Raw genomic sequence first — 21237 nt, forward strand, 5'->3', positions numbered from 1 at the left:
TTACGTTTTGTATCCCAGGGTAGACCAGAAAATCACAATACGGAATTTACATTTCATCAAAATCATCCGTTCACAACTTTTTGAGATATTCTGCTTTGTATCGTCTTTGGCCCAATCTCCCAATGGTGAAGAATCACTTAAATTTTCTACTAGCCGGATCCGGATCTGGATCTCCATCAAAATTGAATCGATTCTTCCTTGTCACACACTCACAACATGTCCAACAAGTTTCGTCCAAATCCGTCCATAACTTTTTGAGATATCCTGCTACGTATCGTTTTTGGCCCTCTCTCCCAATGGTGAAGATTCACTTAAAAATAAATAATTCTCATATCCGAATTCATATTCAGATATTCACCAAAATCAAATCGAATCGTCCTTGTCTGACACCCAATCTCTCCACCAAGTTTCATCCAAATCCGTCCACAACTTTTTGAGATATCCTGCTATGTATAGTTTTTGGCCATATCTCGCAATGGTGAAGAATCACTTAAAAAATTAGAGTAGCCGGATCCGAATCCGGATCTTCACCAACATCTAATCATTTCGTCTTTCTCACATACACTACATCTCTGCCAAATTTTGTCCAAATCCGTCCGCAACTTTTTAAGGTATATTGTTCACAAACGGACAGACTTGGGTGAAAACATAACATCCATCCACCTTTCGTGGCGAAGGTAAAGAAGAGGCCCAAGTATATATCCTTGAAGAACTCCGTGGCTGATTGGTCTCAATGAAGAATTAGAGATTTTTACAACTGTAAACTGTTGCCTATTAGCAAGACTAGCATGACTCAGTGCGCTCCGCGCCCCTCATCACACATCGTTTCAGAGGGATAGGCATCTTTGACCATTTCAGTGTCTTTTGGGTCTTCATGGTGTTTTGGGTCTTCAGGGTATTTTGGATCCTCTGAGCCTTTAAGGGTATTTTGGGTCTTTGGGTTGTTTTTGGGACTTTGGGGTCTTTTGGGTCTTCGGTGTCTTCAGGGGCTTTTGTTTCCTCTGAGTCTTTAAGAGTCTTTGAAATCTTTTGGTTCTTCTGGGTATTTAATTGTCTTTGGGGTCTGCAGAGTGTTTTGGGTATTTGGGGTGTTTTGGGTCTTTTGGGTGTTTTGGGTCTTTTGGGTGTTTGGGTCTACAGGGTCTTTGGGGTCTGGGCAGGCTCCAATTACTTTTGGGTCCTCACACCATGCTCGGCTTCACGCGGTTGAAACCAAAGCATTCAGAATCATTGGTACCTCCCACGATGAAGCTGATTCTGTGGGCCTTTTTCTCTCTCACCGCAGGCAGGTTGGTCGTGTTTCTCACTTCTCCCGACTCTTCTCTGGCCTAGCTCCCCCTGCTCTGTCCGTGCTCTATCCACCAAATATCCCACAAACTCCCACACTCTCTTCAATCCCTCTCCTCCCCCCAGGTCTTTAAAATAGCTGATCACCACCATCTCTTATCTTTGTGAGGCCATGGTGGACACTGCACAGTGGCACCATTATTGATCCACTATGATCCAGGTGTGTTAGACCAAAGTGTTGGAGGCTGGGACAAAATATATAGGGTAGTAGGACCCAGTCTCCAACTGGCTAAGGGAGCGATGGCTCCATTATTGGGTTGAGGGGTTGTGGCCATGAAGTTGGGCAGTCTGGAGGTCAATGTGGTGGCTTCGGTGGCTGAGGTGTGTGACCAATGTCTTCTGGGATTGAGTTTCCTGGTGGAACACGACTGTCAACTAGACCTTGGGCGAAGTCACATGTGGTTGGGTACTGAGGCTGCAATTGGTTGGAATGGGGGATGACTAGGAGGCGCAGGGGGCGTGGCTGGACGTGCCACACACTGTGACCGTGCCCCCCAGGTCCGAAGCCGTTGCAATGGTGGTGTTGGCAACAGGTGCTCACCACATTGGCCAGCTTGGGCTAGTGGAGACGTTGTCCTCACAGGGGGCCAAATGATTAATGGTGGGTCGCATCCCCGTGGACACTTGTGGGCCTATGTTGGCGGTTTGGCTGTTCAACTTATCCGATAGCCCTTGCATGGTAATGGGCGGAGCTGTCGTAGCCAAATGTAATAGTGTAGTAGAGGTCACCAGAGGAGACGGATCCACATGCTTGCCAGGTCAGCCGGACAAAAGGGAGAAATTTGGGGAAAATTGATTGACCCAATGGGAAAAAGGGAAATTAGGATTGGTGGATGATACTCTTGGACCCGACCAACCTGCTACGACCTGCACTTAACGTAAGGTTTACTGTCCTTGATGTTTACTGTCCCAAGTGTTCGGTTCTTTCTCAGAAATTGGGACATGGGTAATTCGGATGGGAGCAGGTGAGAGTGACCCAATGGTTGGTAAATCGGTTTGGAAACCAGAATTGTCTTGTGTTTATGTTTGTTTTGTGTCAAGGGTTGAGTTGTGTTTGGAGAGTGAATGTGGATTATAAGATGGATGCAGGCCATGGCAGTTATGAACACAACCACCATTTTTGCCCTACCAGTGTTTGAGAATTGAATGGCAGTGGGGGAGGGAATGACATGTTGGATTTTATGGGTGGGGAAGGTGTGTATGTAAACAGGAATGGATCAAGCTCTGGAGGAGCAGTGACTGTGGCCCCCTTGGAGGTCATTTGTCCCTGGCAGCCAGTGGTGTCTGGAAATGGGGACCCAATGGAGGGGGGGTCTGGTTGGGCGACCAATGGCAGGGAGACCCTTGGCGACCCAGGAGAGGCTGAGAGAGCCTAGATGGTGCGGAGACCCTCCCCGGTGTGAGGTATAGTGAGGGTGCTGTTTGGTTGTCAGGGACCGAATAGTTGAAGGGGGGGAGGGGGCTGGGTGAAAAAGTCGTGAGTCGGGTGACTTGTTTTTGGACTGCGGGCACCACAGCCTGAAGCGTCCCCACCATCTTGGTTGTTTGGTACCTCCCCGCTGCCTAATTGAGGATCACACATGTGTAATAACATTTAAACCATGGATTTGCAAGGTTGGAATGAATGCTTTTGATTATTGGGGTTAATGGGTGAGTGTGTGGGGGAAGCTCCACCGATCCATGTCATGAAACCGTACCAGAAGGACAGGGCCCACGGGAATTTGGATTAGGTAAATTGGGATGGCCCCACAGGTAACGTTGGGTATTGTGGCATCCACCAGGGAACGCAGTCTTCAGAAGGAGGCTGTACAAACGTTATTGAATTTTGGTTAACGTTTGTTGATCAATGAAGATTTTTTAAATCAAGGTAGATTTAAAGCTTGTCGTTAAGGTCGATTATTTGTGTGATGTCTGACATTTTCTACCCGCCCCAGAAATTGGGAGCGAGGTTTTCTCCAGTGATTTTTCCCCTACGTTTTTTTACATCGACGAGGCCCGCCATGCAACCACCTCCAAAAACAACAACAATAACACTGGTCAACAACATTTAAAAAGTTTTATGGTTCTCATATATATTAAGGTGATTCTAACCAACATGAACCTGCACATTTCGATTATGATATCCACTTTTCACGAGCACATCCAGTTTTTGAGAACCAGCATACCATAGGAATATCAGCCACAGCCGAAATTCCTCTTGCACTCACTAATCAGGACTTTGTAACGAGACTATCTGAGCTGGAAAGCCTTGCTTGGGATAGCTTTGTGGCTCTTGCTAACAATTACCTTGGATATTTTCGAGCACCAAATTATGAAGAGCTTGTGGACAAGATGTTGAAGAGTTACAAGGCACGAATGTCACTCAAGATACATTTCTTCCATTCTCATCTGGACTTCTTTCCACAAAATCTTGGCGATGTCAGTGATGAACATGGGGGAAAGATTTCACCAGGAAATTGCCATCATGGAGACTCGATATCAAGGCCGATTCAATCCAAACATGATGGGCGACTACTGTTGGACTTTACAGCGTGAATTTTTTTTTTTTGCATACAAGATCGACGCTCGTGAAAGAGCTAACTTTAATCACACAAAAAGTCAAACCGACACAAACCGACACATAAAACACAAAATAAGGGGAGCGGTAGACAAGACGGGGAGAGAGGGGGAAGGACACAAACACAACATTTGAGAGCAGTGACATCGAGAGAACTGTGGGAGGGAGAAGGCTTGGGGGGAGGTGGGAAAGGTATAAAACATATGGACACTGCAAGGACTTCCAGGAAAGAAGTTGGAATTTCGAAAAAGTGTATCTGGGGTGAATTAACGGGGGTACAAAAGATCAAGGTTTTGAGTGGGGGAAGATAAGAGATGGTGGTGAACAGCTGTTTTAAAGAGATGGAGGGAGGTGTGGGATTGAAGGGAGTGGGGGAGTTTGTTCCAGAGGCGGGAGAAAAGGGGAATGAAAGAGTGAAGGTGAGCAGGGAGCCTAGATTTTGGCAGTTTAAACATAACACGGTTGCTGGCAGATCTTGTGCGACCTGCAGGAATATTTGGGGGACAGAGCACAGAGAGAGCTGAGGGAGCAAGGCCGGAGAGGAGTCGGTAGAAGACAGAAAGACCACCAACCTGCGTGCGGTGAGTGAGTGAAAGGCCCTTGAAAGTGAAAGACAAGGCTTTCATCCGCAGATCAATGGAATACTGTTCCCCCATCTGGGCCGGTGCTCCTGCCTCACACCTTGCTCGGCTTCATGCTGTTGAAGCCAACGCTTTCAGAATCATTGGAATCCCTGCGATGAAGCTAACTCCTTTTCATCACAGGGATTTCATCGCAGGTTAGACCAGTCTGTTTGACCACTTGTTTGACCAGTCTGTGATTTTGTCCAGGTCTGCAGAGAGTGAGAAGGCTGCACGTTGCTGATCTGAGGGATGAGGAATGGAGCGGCAGAGAGTGGAGTCATCAGCAAAGAGATAGACACGATTTTCCAGAGAGTCGGAGAGATCATTGATGAAGACCAGAAAAAGCACAGGGCCCAGAACACTACATTGGGGAACTCCAGCCAGAACAAGAAGGGGCGATGAGAGAAATCCATTCAGGCCCACACGTTGACTACAACCAGAGAGGAAGTCCACAAGCCAAGCGAGGAGATTTCCATGGATACCACAGGAGGAGAGTTGGGTGAGCAGAGCTGGGTGCCAGACCGTATCGAAGGCACGTGATATGTCGAGGTAGACAGCTCTGATTTCCTGTTTGGCATTGAGGACCTCCATCCATTGTTGAGACAGCAGAAGCAACATGTCCAGTGTAGAGTGGCCCAGTCTGAATCCATATTGATGATCTAAGATTAAGCCAATGGAGAAGAAGAAGGATTTAATGTCAGAAGTGATGATGGATTCCATGACCTTGCTGATGATTGGGAGCAGGCTCGTTGGCCTGTAGTTTCAAGTATCTGTTTTTGGAATATATATATATATATATTAGACTGTCCGTTATATCCTGGCCACATCGACTTGAATCTCTACCTTTTGTGTGTGTGTGTGTGTGGGGTGGGGGGGGGGGGGGGGTGAGGGGTTCGTTTCAACTCTTCACATCTGTGTTAAAAGGTATTCCCTCCATTAACATTGCATTACCATTGATGTTGAGAAAAATGTGGGAGCAACCAGCTGTGTGGCCTTCGCATTGAGACCTGTGTAACAGTGCTGCTTGGCAGCAATCATCGATGGCATGACGTGCAGTCATGTCATGATGGTAAGTGCTCTGCAAGGCTTTCATGTGGTTTGGTGAACAACCCTCGGTTTAATCAAGATTACTTTTCAGGATGTGGACAACTCCAAACTCTCAAATGACTAATAATGGATCATAATGTGCCATTACATATTCACAATCACACAGACATTGTATTTGTGCTTTGAGGACCTCTCTTTATTGTGAAACTCTTCACAAATACAAGTTTCATGAAAAACATAAGTAGAAGTCTTATTCTGATAAACAATTTTACAACAAGGGTGTTCTCCCCATATCACACATGGCAATGAAACATGGACTACCGCATAGATCGAGTAAAAATTGATGTTCAAACAATGGAAAGTTGCCATATGAGCATAACCAAAACGGGACAAGAAAAACAACTAAATCAGGCAGAAAACAAAATTCCTAAACACTGGTCACAATAAAAAAACCCAAATGGAACTTGGCTGGATACATGACAAGTACGGAAACAAGAATTACAAACTGCAAACCGAAGGAAGGCCTTGAAAGGAACACGATGAGATCCAAGATCAGATTGAGTGATTAAGTTCTGTTTCCATTTAAGTTTTTGGCATCAATTTTTCAACAATTCTATATTATGAGAATATTAAGAACCAAATGAACAAGTTTTACATTTTTTAAAGCTGTCCTTTTATTTAAACTTAGTTTGAGGATGCAAATGGGGTTAGCATTTTGAGATTCTTGTTGCCTTCTGACTCCAGTTTGCAGTCATTGCTGTGGACATTCTGGTGACAGCAAGCTGTATGGCTTTCATCAAGGGGTTTGGGATGCCAGCTGGTTGTCAGGAGTTGCAGATGGTACTCTGAGGAGTTGTGTGTGCTTTCAAGGTAGATGCCCAAAGGGATGTACGCTTTCATGATAGCTTTCTCCTTCCTGGTTCACTGAATACCTTGCCGACTGCTGAGGATCGCTTACAAGGGTGGCACAAACAACCCAGTGTGGCACCTTTTATGTGATCGCTCCAGCGTGGGTTGCACCATGGAAGGTCAAGCTCCGTTTCGAAATAAAATCCTCGTCACAAATATAACATTTTAGGCCATGGGCCGAGCCCTCAAATTCTTACTTTGCACGGTCTGCGTCCTAGAAGTACTTTACTTAAAATATTTTAATCAGCTGGAAGATATATAAGAACATTTATGAATGTTCCCATTTTATAAACCAGCACATTTTTTCAATGTACTGTGTCGGTAATAAGGCCGATACAATTACCCTTGCAGCAGGCAATTCTTCTAAAATAATGACGTCATTGTAAGCCTTACTCGACCAATTATGACGGTTGTAACACAGGCTCCACAAAATTAACCAATCACAGTCATCGTACAGTGTGTGCATGAACAAATGTTGGGACATCGCAACATGGCGTGCTGCATGCACGTTGTGGACCAATGTGCAGACAAATCTAATTTCTATTTCGGACATAAGTTTGCAAAACTTTCGTGTGAGTGTTCATGAGTGGAAAAGCTTGGGAACTAGAGAAAGTACAATTGCCACCAAAACAAAATCAAACGATTACATTTGGAGCTTGTTTTGGCACCAGATCTTCTCGATGTTGTTCCTAACTCCGATGGACATCACTGTGCATGTTTTATGCGTTTCACTGACAAGACCAAGATTGGAACCAATTTGTCTACAGTCCTGCACACTACAAATTGCACAGGCCCACTCAATGCCCGTCGGATGAAAACTTCACCACGTTTTAGCACTTGTGTGCTGATAAACAGACGTACGTATGACCACTACACTAACTTGTTGATGTGGACATACTTACATGTTGTATGTCTTGGTTAAGCTTTTTATTTGTATCATCATGCGTAATGAAACACAAAATGAAAGACATTGTTTTGGCCTCTATAACATACATATAGAATCTATGAAATTAAAATATCGTAACTTAAAGCTATTCATTGATTAGATCTCAATGCTATTTCCTCCCTTTTCATTTTGTTGTTTTAATTATTTTTCAAATGCAGCTGCTACAACCAGTGAAATCCAGAAGCAAGAAGCTAAGCAGAGTGAGGAAGTAGCACCCAAGTTTCAACTTCTCCGACAGAAAGGACCTGACTGACATGCTGTACCATCTAGGGCTTTTCACCTTTTGCCAGTCCAATGCATCATTTGCAGCAAAGAAAGGTACATCATCGAACACTTCAGCAAAAAAGGAAAGAAAGAAAAACTTATCCAGTGTGAAACAGTAACAGTGGGTAAGCTGGTGAATGCTGCAGAATTGTACAAAGATGAGAGCATTTTATTGCATATACTTGGACAGGATATTGTAGCGTTAGAAGTTAGGTACCATTTAACTTGTTAGCAGAGCTGCACAAGATTTCTGAATAGGAAAGAGAATGAAGAGGGTCTTGAAAAAAACGTCGATGAGGCAGAATACAAATACTTCTGTGTATCAGTCATAGAAGAAAAATAACAAAGAAACGTGAAGTGCTGTGCTTCAAGAAATTACTATCTTCATTTAAGAAATGGGTATGTGAGGTAGAGGGGGTAGATATTGGATACAAATCCTTTTATCTAAAGAAGAGACTTCAAAAGACATACCCATTTCTGAAGTTTTTGAGATCATCTCGCAACAACAAGAGGGATTTAGTGATTGTGGAAGATTTGTCCACAGATGAGGTGTTAGAGGAGGTTGCTCTCCCACTCTCCTCTGATGTGAGCACAGATGAGACAGCTGACTCGGACACAAACCAAGATGAAACCACATCTCATATGAATACAGGGCATAACTTTACCATGCCATCGAGATCTTTACCATGCTGCACAATCACTGAAGAGGAGTATCATTGCAACTTGTGCCAATCCTCAGATCATCTGGCCACCAACAGCAGCAGACATCAACATGGATGCTGCTGCTAGTGTTGTGCCCAATGAGTCATTGAACTTCATGGCATGGTCAACAGGAGCATCCGATGAACTTCCTCAATAAATTGCACGTGTAAACGTTGGTGAAGATAGAAGTAAGAAGATTATTTCAACTTTCCAGGATATAATGAACATTGCATTCAATAGAAGGAGGCTCATGCCTAAGCACTCTGCGTTGGCTATATCGGTTGGACACATAACTTGATCTGCTCAGCTTATCGAGTTGCTGAATGGCCTGGAACATTGTACTTCCATTTCCCAGGTCCTTGAACACGACACAGCTCTGGCCCAACTTCAGATTCAGCGAGGAGAGCATTTCAAACCTCCAAATATCCAGCCAAATATCCATGCAACGATTGCACGGGATAACAATGACTACGGTGAAGAAATATCTGGCAGAGGAACCACCCATAATATCAATGGTATTATAATTCAACGGCAGGTATCCACTGATGACTCGCTTGATGAAGCAATATCTGCGCAGAGAATGACGAAACAATCCCTGCAGCCACCATCAACCAACATGGAATTCTATCGTGGAGGGCAAAGGAAAGGGCCCCGGAAATATGCTGAGAATGTCCAACTGGATTTGGAGAACCATATCCATGTCCAATAAACTGCACGGAAAATCGATAGCGCATACTTTCTCACAAAGACGGTAAACCCGAATGAAAGTGCCTTACCTGGAGGGACTGGTTTCAACACATTGTTTAAAAGATGTGCTATTCCAACACAAACAAATATTGGCTACTTACCTGTCATAGATGCCAGTCCGACTCAGTTAAACACAGGGTACACGATCCTATGCCGCAGCCTTGCCACAGCAGATGGGTTGGGACTCAGTAAGATTGTTGTAATCATGGACCAGGCCATTTATTCAAAGGCTCAAAATATCTGATGGAACTTGTGCCAATCCTCAACTGATCTGGCCACCCACAGCAGCAGACATCAACATGGATGCTGCTGCCGGTGTTGTGCCTAATGAGTCATTGAAGATGAAGTTGTGCCTAATGAGTATTGGAAAGCGATATTCTGATGCTGGCTTACAGGACATTATCATCGAGTCTGAAGTGATTGCTACTGGGTCTGTTGGGGGAGTAATAAGTGGCCATCATTAGAACAGGAGCATAAGATCTCACAAATTACTTTGTGAAGCACTGCAACGACTCCGATGGCAGTCATACTTGGAAACTGTATCAGAAGAGGAGAGAAATGTCGCTTCCCAGCTTGCAATTCACCTGCAGAACACATTCCCAGCTGAAGACTTTGACGACCGTGTCAACTCAAAGAAATTTCAGGAGCTTGGCAGTGGCTATGAGAACTTCATCATGGACAACCTGAATATTGAGACATGCCACTTCTGGAGCATATATATTCCAATGGTTGATGACTTACTTCTATTCATCAGGGCTGCAAGGCAAGCCAGTTGGAACCTTCACCTGTCGAGCATCCGTTCCATTCCACCTTGGTTCTTTTCATATGACAGAATCAATAATGCAAGGTATCTGACATCGTATTAGTTTGAGATGTGCTGCTTGAGACAGTCACCCTGACATCTATGCAGAGTTTCAAGCTGGGAATTTTGTTGGTCAAACACAACAGAAGCATGGGTTTGCTCAAACTGGTTGGGACCAAATAATTGAGCAAACTGCAAACCGAGACTCCAAGACAAAAGGAGGAGTGACTGGATTCACACTCAAGAAGGGTGCAGTGCACAGGTGGACATTATTAAAATATGAAAGAACTGCCATTATGAGAAATTGTCAGGAGATGGTGATGGTTGGTCATGACACTTCATGTTGGGCCCGTGTTGACTTCGACAGAACACGAAAAGAGCGTGATGAGAAGAACATGCAGAACATCATAGATACAATTCAAAATATGGTCAACCCTTTTGATCCTTCACTAGAATGAGAAGCTGTTTTACATACCATCAGGTCAGCTTGCATCAGACCTGTCGCTGCATACCTTCATGAGGCTAAGGAAAAAGGTGAAGTTGCCCTCACAACATTCTGCCAGAAGAGACTTCAATCAAATGATATTGGTTTTCATGACACCATGATGAAGATGAAGCTGAAGACTTTCAAGGATACAGATAAGTCCACCATAACAAAAGTGAAGGGTAAAGAAATCGCCTTGATAGCTCACCAGGATCTGTCCGCAGGCTGATTGTTGTTGGTTCAGTGAGAAAGGTCGACTTCAAAGAGATGCTGGTTCATTCATTGGGTCGATTTCCTGCACCACTGGCAAACCATGACGGCTCTCCTGTGAACACCAACAAAGACAAACTCATGCACTCCCTGGAGGGATCAGTTGAGGAGATCCCATTTGGCTCAATGTGGGTATGGGATTCGACGGCACTCATCAGAGTCGTCAAACCACAGCCAACATTTGGACAGTTTGCTGATGAAATGTTGAAAGTCCTTGTGAAACAGACAAAGATGAACAAGTCCAAAGTTGTGCACTTTGTTATGGACAGATACATGTCTGGCAGCATAAAAAATGCTAAAAGAGGAAGACGAGCAGAGGGAGGGACCCAGATCAGTGAAATATTTTCTCCTGATCAGAGGACTCCAAAACAATGGTCCAGGTTTCGATCTTGTGGTGACAACAAGGAAAATCTGCTCCAGTTTCAGTTCAAACAGTTGTGCAAGACTGAGAAGCTGATTGATGACATCACAATTACTGTTGGACATGGCATTGAGTGTCATTTTATTGGAAAGCATGGCAATGATGAGGAAGTTTTGCAAATCCTAAGTCTGTTCTCAACAAAAGAAGCCAATACGAGACTTCTACTACACTCTTTGTACGCTGTAATAACAGTGATCACATCATCATCATCATCATCATCATCAGTCCAGAAACCGATGTCTTGGTACTATGTGTGGCATTTTGCAAAGACATAGATGCAGAGGTCTACTTCCACACAGGCAGAGGAAGTAATACACGCAAAATTGTTGTCTGTCTGTGGAAAGAAAAACTTGCCTCTAAACAGCGATTTCATGTGCAAGCACATGCAGCGAGCAATCTCCCAAGCCGCCATTCACAAGATGTGCCTTATCAGCAAACCAGAAATATCATCACCAAAGAACAATGGTTGGGATATTGATGATGGTTTGCTCACCATAGACTGGATGGGTCTTCCCCCAGCACCATCAAGTGTAATGGAACTTGCCCATTGCTCTTGCAAGAAGACACAATGTACTCGAGAAGCGGTGCTTGTGTTTGCTCAACAAGCTTCCCTGTACTGATTTGTGTTCATCTAAAGTCTGTGCAATTCAGGCGTCTGTTCCTGACTTGACCCAGATTGAGGAAGAAATTGACACTCTGGAATCAGATGAAGATGCTTAATTACTTCCTTATACTCTGTGGGTTTTTATAACTTGAGTCCATTAGTCATTGATTTATTTTGATGTTTTGCTACTGAATGCACAAATATGATTGACAGGAAGGCATTATGTTATTGTATCAAACAAAATCTCTGCGTTTTGGTTCTCTTTTCTTCATTTAACAACAAAGGTTTTGCCACTTTCTAAAGAATGGGGTCATTTCCATTTGAAAATGAAAGATTAATTAATACAAAATTTTGTATTTCAGATGAATGTAAGACTGAGAAATTATGCATTTCATAGTTAAAAGATTATACCTGTGTTTTTTTTTCGCCAAGAACAGTTTATACTGTGGGCTAAAACAAAACGAATGTAGTTTAAGAATGTGAACTTTTGTCCAGTATGGACGGATTTTCATATGAAAAATTACAATGAATATGTATACCAAGTACAATATCTATCCTTTCCCATTTATTATTGAACCAAATTATATGTACAGTAGTTAATGTGCACTAACTTGCCGATAGTCAGAGGAATTGGAGGAGTTGCATGTTTGTGTAATGATTCAGGCTATGATGTCCTCACACAAACTTGTTTACATCAAGACTTGTTATACGCAATATAATATGCATGTCAAAGAGAATATGTGAAACACCCGAGCCGTTTATAAATTGAACATAAATGGTATATTTGAGTGGCTTTTGCCATTATTTAGTGCTGTTGCAGATAGGGATGCACAAAGCTTGAGAGAGAATGAGAGAGTAGGGGGGGGGGGGGGGGAGGGAGAGAGGATGAATTAAGATTATGAAAAATGTGACTTTTAAAATGAGTGCATGTGTGTGTCTGCATGGGTGTGCATATGTGTGTGTGTGCATGTGTGTCTGTGTGTCTGTGTGTCTGTGTGTCTGTGTGTCTGTGTCTGTGTCTGTGTCTGTGTGTGTGTGTGTGTGTGTGTGTGTGTGTGTGTTAAATGGAGAGACAAGGGGGAAGGAAACAGGAAATATTTACAAGAAAGAAGAGTGAATGAGGATCATTTGGAATTTAAAAAAGAATGATATGGATGTGTCAGGTCATGTGTTACGGACTCGGCCTTAATGATTGCCGTTATGAGTAGTGTTGCTTTTTCGAAGTTCTAGATAGTATGCTTATTGGGACTTAAGGGAAAGGGTTGTTGTGAGTAAAATATGTAAAAAGAGCTCGTGGTAAAATGTGGCCGGAAATCCGGATCGAGACCGGAAGAGGTGGAGCGAAGGGAAAAAGAGAGGTGGTGGTTGAAGCTCCGGGCCGAGCGGTCGCCGTACTGGGAGAGGGAACTTGGCGTCCTTGAAGGGAAGTCGATCGATAAGAAATATTGCCGGAGTGCATGGAGCCGGTGTCGTCGGGTATTCTCCTAGAGGTTCAGGAGGTTCCAGGCCTTGAGAATCCTGGTTGGAGCGAAAGCCTTCCATCCTCTCGGCCATGCGAGCACCCGGCCGCGAACCGGCTTTCGTCGTGTCGGCTGGACATTATTCCCTGGTGGATTTCCGGGAACGGCTGTGCCAGAAAGGGACACATGAGAATGATATGGAGGCTCGCAGGTTGAACCGCAACGTGTACGTCGGAGTGAATCTTTGTGAGGTTCCTCTCCACCGCTGTGTTGCTGGGGGCTGAGCACGTGACCTCAGGGTCATCTCGCTCGTCGACGCCTCAATTGACCATCGGGCCTCGACTCCCCGATCACGGGAGCGCACAGAGACATTGGGACTTCGCCTTGGAGTGGAGCAGATACATTGGGGGAGATGCCGTGAGTGTGGGGTGGAGGGGCTTGATAAGGATATTATCGTAGGATTGGAAAGTGTGCGATTGCTCCATTGCGGTATGGCTTGCCCCATTGCGGTATGGCTCTTTTTGTGGGATTTATAATATATTGTGGTTTGCTTTCAACCGGGTGTGGTTGCATCATTTGACTCGACTGTTTCATTTGCTGGTTCCAGTGAGGGATAAAAACATCTTTCTGCCGGGGACCCTCTCGGGGTCCGGAGGTCCACCGAGACCAGGGGTAAGGCGGGGGGGACCCCGTAACAGAAATTGGGGGCTTGTCGGGATCTAAAAAAATTCCTAAATTTAGTCCGGGAAAGAATTCCCAAGTTTGGAACTTTTCCAACATTCCCAAATTTTTTCCAAAAAGAAACAACAACAACCAAAAAAAAAAAAAACTTTTGTTTTGTTTGTTAGAAATTTATTGTGTGAAAGTTAACAGGTGTTACCAGTAGTCACTATGGCGTTTGATGCAGAGAAGTTTACGGTGACCCCGAGTGAAGCGCAGTTCAGAGCGTTAGTAAAATCTGACCTCTGGAAATTGGCCAAACATTTTAGCTTGGAGGTCCGAACCAATATGAAGAAGGCAGAGTTGCAGACAGTGGTGATACAATCTATGGTGGGATTAAAAGCATGGGAAGAGGTAGCCTGGGATTGGTTACCAGAAGAACAATAAAATGTGGAGCTCCGGAAACTGGAGATGCAATTACAGAGCCAGAAAAGGGAAAAAGCACAGGAACGAGAACACCAGGAAAGGTTAAAAATACAGGAAAGAGAACTCCAGGAAAGGTTAGAAGACAAAAAAAAAAAAACAGAGGAAAGGAGAGTGGAAAGAGAACTCCAGGAAAGGTTAGAAGACAAAAAAAGAGCGGAAAGGAGAGTGGCAAGAGAACTCGAAGCAGAGGAGAGAAGAGCCGAGATGGAGTTAAAGGACCGTGAATTGGCACGTCAGCAGGAAATTAAAGTGAAGGAGCTGGAGTTAATAAGAGAACGGGGAGAGGTACCATCCCTGCTGACTGGTTCGACACCTACTCAGAACACCTGGGATGTTGGCAGACATGGGAGGCTGGTCCCACCCTTCAATGAGAAGCAGGTAGCCAAGTTTTTTCCCCACTTTGAGAAAGTGGCTCGACAGTTAAACTGGCCTGAGGAGTACTGGTCCATACTAGTGCAAAGTGTTCTGGTGGGTAAAGCTCAAGAGATTTATTCGGCTTTACCGATTGACCAGTGTGCAGATTATGAGGTATTGAAGAAACACCTTCTCAAAGCCTATGAATTGGTCCCGGAAGCTTAGCGGCAGAAATTCCGGAATGCCAGGAGGAGCGAGAGTGAGACCCACGTGGAGCTTGCCAGATTGAAAGAAACCATGTTTGATAGGTGGTACGATTCGAAAGGAGTTGGGAAAGACTTCGAACTATTGCGACAATTGATCCTGGTGGAGGAATTCCAACAGTGTGTCCACGAGCACATTAAAATACACCTGGAGGAAAGGAAAGTACCAAAGTTGTATGAGGCAGTGACCATGGCAGATGACTATGCCTTAACCCACAGGATGGGGTTCTGCAACCCTAACTTCTCACCTAGACTTAGCCAGGGGAGCTATGGTATGGCAGTGGCGGAGAACGAAAATTCATGGGGGCGGCCTCGAGAGGAGGACCACTCTGATATTACGACTTCTAGAGGTCAGAAGTCAACGGTTTCAAGGCAGACGTATCCTCCGTGGACCTCAAGGCAGACCACGAGGTTCTCCTCCGGGCCTACTTGCGCTTTTTGACATAAACCCGGACACTTGATGTCCCACTGTCATGCTTTGGGAAAGGAAAATCATGAGCGGAGTCCGACTAGTACAACTCTGAATGCGATGGCAAACGTGAGAAATCGCCAACAGAAGAGTTATCAACCATTTATTTATGAGGGGTTTGTCTCAATGGAGGGAGACTCGACTAACCCAAGACCTGTTAGGGTATTGAGGGACCCAGGAGCACATCAATCCTTAATGCTTGAAGGCATTTTGCCATTGTCGGAGAGTACAGCAACTGGTGATAGTGTTCGGTTACAAGGGATCGGTGGCTGGGTTAGCGCTCCCCTTCATGTCATCAATCTAGAGTCTGATTTGGTGTCAGGACCGGTCACCGTGGGGTTGCAAGCCACTCTTCCTGTAGAGGGAGTATCAGTTGTGCTTGGGAATGATTTGGCCAGGGGTCAAGTTTCTAGTAACCTGATGGTTGTGAAAAAGTCCGATATGGGAAATAACACCTCACCAGTCAGGGATGGAGGCAAAGTTGGCAAGCTTTTTGAAGGTGGACTGAACTTCAAAACAAACGACGATGTTCTGGAGTCTACCTTCAACAAATATGGACCGCTTTTGGAGGTGCTGCTGATAAAAGACAGGGAGAGCCAAAAGTCAAGAGGGTTTGGCTTTGTCACATTTGAGAACTCAAATGACGCCAGGAATGCAGAAAAGGATCTGAATAACAGAGAGTTGGAGGGTCGGACCATAACAGGAGGGAAGGCATTTCATCGGCGTCGAGGGGGCTACAGAAGAGGGCAACTTGGCGGTAGTGTTGGTGGTGGCCGCAGCCGATATTGCTATGGAGGCTCCCAGAGTTACGGCAGCTCCCGGAAGGACGACTATCAGGGTAGCGGCCGAGAAGGAGACCGTTATTCACGTGACTACAGTGACAGGTGGTACAACCGTGAATCTTAGGGAAGTTAGAAAGAGGTGAAGCACTGAATGCTGCAGAGCAGCCGAGCCAAAATTCCTACACGGATTAACCGTGAATGCCACGTTCCTAAAGGTGTCCATGTAGTAAACGTTCCTGCATGGACTAACCGGGAACTTCACATTCATAAAGGCGTCCATGTAGGGAATACTCGGCTCGGCCTCCTGGGAGAACGTGCTCTCAGGAGGCAATAGGTGGTTGGTTTACAAGTTGGCCTGCAAAGAAAGTTTCCACTGTCCACAGTGAAAACGTTTTCCTGAAGGGGGGAAGTGTTATGGACTCGGCCTGAATGATTGCTGTTATGAGTAGTGTTGCTTTTTCGAAGTTCTAGATAGTATGCTTATGGGACTTAAGGGAAAGGGTTGTTGTGAGTAAAAGATTTAAAAAGAGCTCGTGGTAAAATGTGGCCGGAAATCCGGATTGAGACCGGAAGAGGTGGAGCGAAGGGAAAAAGAGAGGTGGTGGTTGAAGCTCCGGGCCGAGCGGTCGCCGTACTGGGCGAGGGAACTTGGCGTCCTTGAAGGGAAGTCGATCGATAAGAAATATCGCCGGAGTGCGTGGAGCCGGTGTCGTCGGGTATTCTCCTAGAGGTTCCGGAGGATCCAGGCCTTGAGAATCCGGGTTGGAGTGAAAGCCGTCCATCCTCTCGGCCACGCGAGCACCCAGCTGCGAACCGGCTTTCGTCGTGTCGGCTGGACATTATTCCCTGGTCGATTGCCGGGAACGGCTGTGCCAGAAAGGGACACGTGAGAATGATACGGAGGCTCGCGGGTTGAACCACAACGTGTCCGTCGGAGCGAATCTTTGTGAGGTTCCTCTCCACCGCTGTGTTGCTGAGAGCTGAGCACGTGACCTCGGGGTCGTCTTGCTCGTCGACGCCTCAATTGACCATCAGGCCTTGACTCCCCGATCACGGGAGCGCACAGAGACATTGGGACTTCGCCTTGGAGTGGAGCAGAGACATTGGGGGAGATCCCGTGAGTGTGGGGTGGAGGGGCTTGATAAGGATATTATCGTAGGATTTGAAAGTGTGTGATTGCCCCATTGCTGTATGGCTTGCCCCATTGCGGTATGGCTCTTTTTGTGTGATTTATAATATATTGTGGTTTGCTTATAACCGGGTGTGGTTGCATCATTTGAATCGACTGTTTCATTTGCTGGTTCCAGTGAGGGATAAAAACATCTTTCTGCCAGGGACCCTCTCGGGGTCCGGAGGTCCACCGAGACCAGGGATAAGGCAGGGGGGACCCCGTAACACATGTGTGTAAAACTATGTGTGTGTTTTTGTGTATCTGTGTGTCTGTATATCTCAAGAGGACAAAAATAGAGAAAGGTAGTATGGGGATACTACACAAATATAAATACCCATTAAAGTATATGTGTGATAATTATTTTGGTTTTTTTGAAATATTTGTTTCTTTAATGCCTCATTATTGTATTCCAAGTTGTAAATATAGGGATGTGGGTGGGATCACGAGTCCCCAAAGTATACCAGTATGTTTCGAGCCTGGCTAGTCTAATTTACAGGGCAGATTTATACTTTTAGTGAATCAATTGATGCATTTAAGCAGTTTGTGAAATATTGGTTGCTAGGGATATTTTTTACCATAGCAACGGACACCAATAGGAATTATGTACATGAAATAATCCACAAAATAATATCTGATAACATCAGATGATTTGCAAAATCATAAATTTGCATGATCAGAGGATTGCAATGCTCAAAATCTCGATTTAGAAGCTTCTATGCAACCGTTGCTAGGGAAAAGGAAGTCCTCACCAACGGAGTTTAACTTCCTCTTTGTTTTTGGCCGTTGCTCATTAATGTGCAAATTTCGAACATGGGAACATTTCATTAATGGTTCATATACACTTATTAAACATATCAAGCACATATGCAAATACTTCTCATTGTAGACCACGGAATTCGAAAACCAAGCAGAATTAGTGGACTCGGCCCATGGTCTATTTGTACGGATGCTCTCGTTGGTTGCTATCTCCACAGACCGCTTTTATTTAGAAGGTGGAAGGAAGTTCTCCCAGAACTCAAAATCTCCACCTCCTTTGTTGGTAAAGGATTCTTTTTCATTGACCAGTTTGTGAAACTTCGTTCTCATAGCTTTGGTCCAAGGGCTCATTTCAGAATCCTCACTGAACCTCTGACAGCTTCCACCTGTAGATTCTTTGTCATGATATTCCCCAGAATTCTTTATAAGTACTTGTTTGGGATTTTCTTGATAATCTGGATTCCCTGTTGCTCTGACCATCACTGGTACAATTTCAGATTTCTTCAATTTCCAAATCCTCTTCATCTCATTTTTCATATCCTGGTATTACAGATTTCAGCTCTCCTGTATGGATCCTCATATGTAATTTCAAACTGTCTTTTCGAGAGAAACCTTTATCACAAATCGAGCATTTGTAAGGTCGCTCTCCTGTATGGATCTTCATATGTAATTTCAAATCGCTGTTTTGAGAGAAACCTTTATCACATATCGAGCATTTGTAAGGTCGCTCTCCTGTATGGATCCTCATATGTAATTTCAATTTGCTGTTTTGAGAGAAACCTTTATCACATATCGAGCATTTGTAAGGTCGCTCTCCTGTATGGATCCTCAAATGTGATTTCAAACTGCCTTTTCGAGAGAAACCTTTATCACATATCGAGCATTTGTAAGGTTGCTCTCCTGTATGGATCTTCATATGTAATTTCAAATCGCTGTTTTGAGAGAAACCTTTATCACATATCGAGCATTTGTAAGGTCGCTCTCCTGTATGGATCCTCATATGTAATTTCAATTTGCTGTTTTGAGAGAAACCTTTATCACATATCGAGCATTTGTAAGGTCGCTCTCCTGTATGGATCTTCATATGTGATTTCAAATGGCTGGTTTGAGAGAAAACTTTATCACATATCGAGCATTTGTAAGGTTGCTCTCCTGTATGGATCCTCATATGTGATTTCAAACTGCTTTTTTGAGAGAAACCTTTTTCACATATGGAGCATTTGTGAGGTTGTTCTCCTGTATGGATCCTCATATGTAATTTCAAACTGCTGTTTCGAGAGAAACCTTTATCACATATCAAGCATTTGTAAGATTGCTCTCCTGTATGGATCCTTATATGTGATTTAAAAGCGCCTTTATGAGAGAAACCTTTGTCACATATCGAGCATTTGTAAGGTCGCTCTCCTATATGGATCCTCATATGTAATTTCAAATTGCCTTTATGAGAGAAACCTTTATCACATATCGAGCATTTGTAAGGACGCTCTCCTGTATGGATCCTCATATGTGATTTCAAATGGCTGGTTTGAGAGAAACCTTTATCACATATCGAGCATTTGTGAGGTCGCTCTCCTGTATGGATCCTTATATGTAATTTCAATTTGCTGTTTTGAGAGAAACCTTTATCACATATTGAGCATTTGTAAGGTCGCTCTCCTGTATGGATCTTCATATGTGATTTCAAATGGCTGGTTTGAGAGAAACCTTTATGACATGTCGAGCATTTGTGAAGTCGCTCTCCTGAATAAATCCTCCTATGTTTCTTCAAATTGCTTTTTGTCAATAAACCTTTATCACAGACAGAGCACTTGTGTGGGTGTTTTCCTGTATGAATCCTCATGTGTATTGTGATGTTATTCATTGAAGCAAAATCCATTCTGCACACATTACACTTATAATGTATTCCCCTTTCTACAACCTTTTTGTGTTTGTTCAATTTAATATTAATCTTGGTGTTGTGAGGCGCAGACATGCACTTGTATTTTATAGGAAGTGAGTCTTGATTTCGTGATTTTTTCTTCAAAAAAGGCTTCTTCTTCACTGTCAAGCTGCGCCTTGACCTTATTTGTCCCTTATTACTTCTGGATTGTTCTACAGAAAGAAAGAACACAACAATTTTCTTTTTTTTGGTCAAAATCAAAATGCTAAATATTTAACACTTTTCCAAAAAATTAATATTTTCTCAACACAAAAGATCTCTTCTGCAAAGTTAATTTTTTACGTTTCCTCTCACCAGTTGCAAAACAGGCAGCACTTCCGTTTGTCATGTGAATATCATTTGAACATTTCTTTGCCAAAGCACATTTTGAATCTTCTGTGACAGATGAATCATTGTTGTGTTGTCTGCCTTCCACATTTACAGGATAGACATCACCTGTGTACAAATCAGCATCAGTAGTTTGGAGGGAAATGAGACTGAGATCCATCTTGAGAGATGATAGAACATGTTACGTCATGAAATGTATACTTCCATTTAAATATAAACAGAGGGGCAATACCCCCGGGCGCTCATTTGGTAGAATAAAGCAGTATACTACACTGACTAAAGGTATTTTAAACCATATCAGGGCATTTTTAACCAATTTGAATGGATGCTGGAAGACAGGGCAGCATGTACAATCATACAAACGTCATCATAAGACTTTAAACAAACAAAAGAAAAATCAACCTCCATCCGCCCCCCCCCCCCCCAACCCCCATAGACTACCTTCGACCCCATTTTTGTAAATGCTGGGAAAAAACGTTGGTACATCATGGGTGATGAACAGAATGTTGTGGTCAAGTTTTATTGGAATTGGATGTATAGTTGCTGAGAAGAAAGCAAATACCTATTTTGGAGGGCAGACCCTGCCCCCTGCACAACCCCAAAGGGGCAGATTTTTTTAATGCCATGAACAAACTTTGGTGCAGCATGGGCAGTGAAGGTTGTGGTCAAGGGTCATCAAAATTGTGTGTGTAGTTTCAGAGAATAAAGCATATATCTATTTTGAGGGGTCAAACCTGGACACACTTGCCCCCCCCCCCCCCCCCCCACGCCATTGAGCCCCTTAGACTTAGATTTTCGACGTGCCATGAACAAACATTGGTACATTAAAGGTGATGACGGTTGTGGT

At 44.1% G+C, this 21237-nt stretch overlaps 3 protein-coding genes across 7 annotated transcripts in view; all 3 read right to left on the reverse strand.

Moving 5' to 3' along the window:
* The window catches only part of LOC144888257 (E3 ubiquitin/ISG15 ligase TRIM25-like), a 1054438-nt gene that overhangs the window by 648574 nt on the left and 384627 nt on the right, over positions 1–21237 (reverse strand). The gene's annotated exons all lie outside the window — the stretch shown is intronic.
* Positions 5750–21237, reverse strand: part of LOC144889621 (uncharacterized) — a 65601-nt gene continuing 50113 nt past the window's right edge. The window contains exons 3-4 of the mRNA XM_078770587.1: positions 20358–20498; positions 5750–7762 (exon numbers count right to left, since the gene is read on the reverse strand). Of these exons, the coding sequence (XP_078626713.1) occupies positions 7578–7762; positions 20358–20498 (326 nt within the window). The 3' untranslated portion in view covers positions 5750–7577. The remainder of the gene's footprint in view (positions 7763–20357; positions 20499–21237) is intronic.
* On the reverse strand, positions 18596–20000 carry LOC137419051 (uncharacterized). Its single transcript, XM_068105238.2, has one exon. It carries the CDS (start codon positions 19998–20000, stop codon positions 18651–18653), a length of 1350 nt encoding a protein of 449 aa, XP_067961339.2. The 3' UTR covers positions 18596–18650.

This window comes from Myxine glutinosa, chromosome 1 (genome assembly GCF_964187855.1).
Source record: "Myxine glutinosa chromosome 1, kmMyxGlut1.1, whole genome shotgun sequence".
Lineage (NCBI taxonomy): Eukaryota > Metazoa > Chordata > Myxini > Myxiniformes > Myxinidae > Myxine > Myxine glutinosa.

Coding starts and splice junctions, on each gene's coding strand:
- LOC137419051 (XM_068105238.2), bottom strand. CDS start 20,000: ATGGATTTTGCTTCAATGAATAACATCACAATACACATGAGGATTCAT.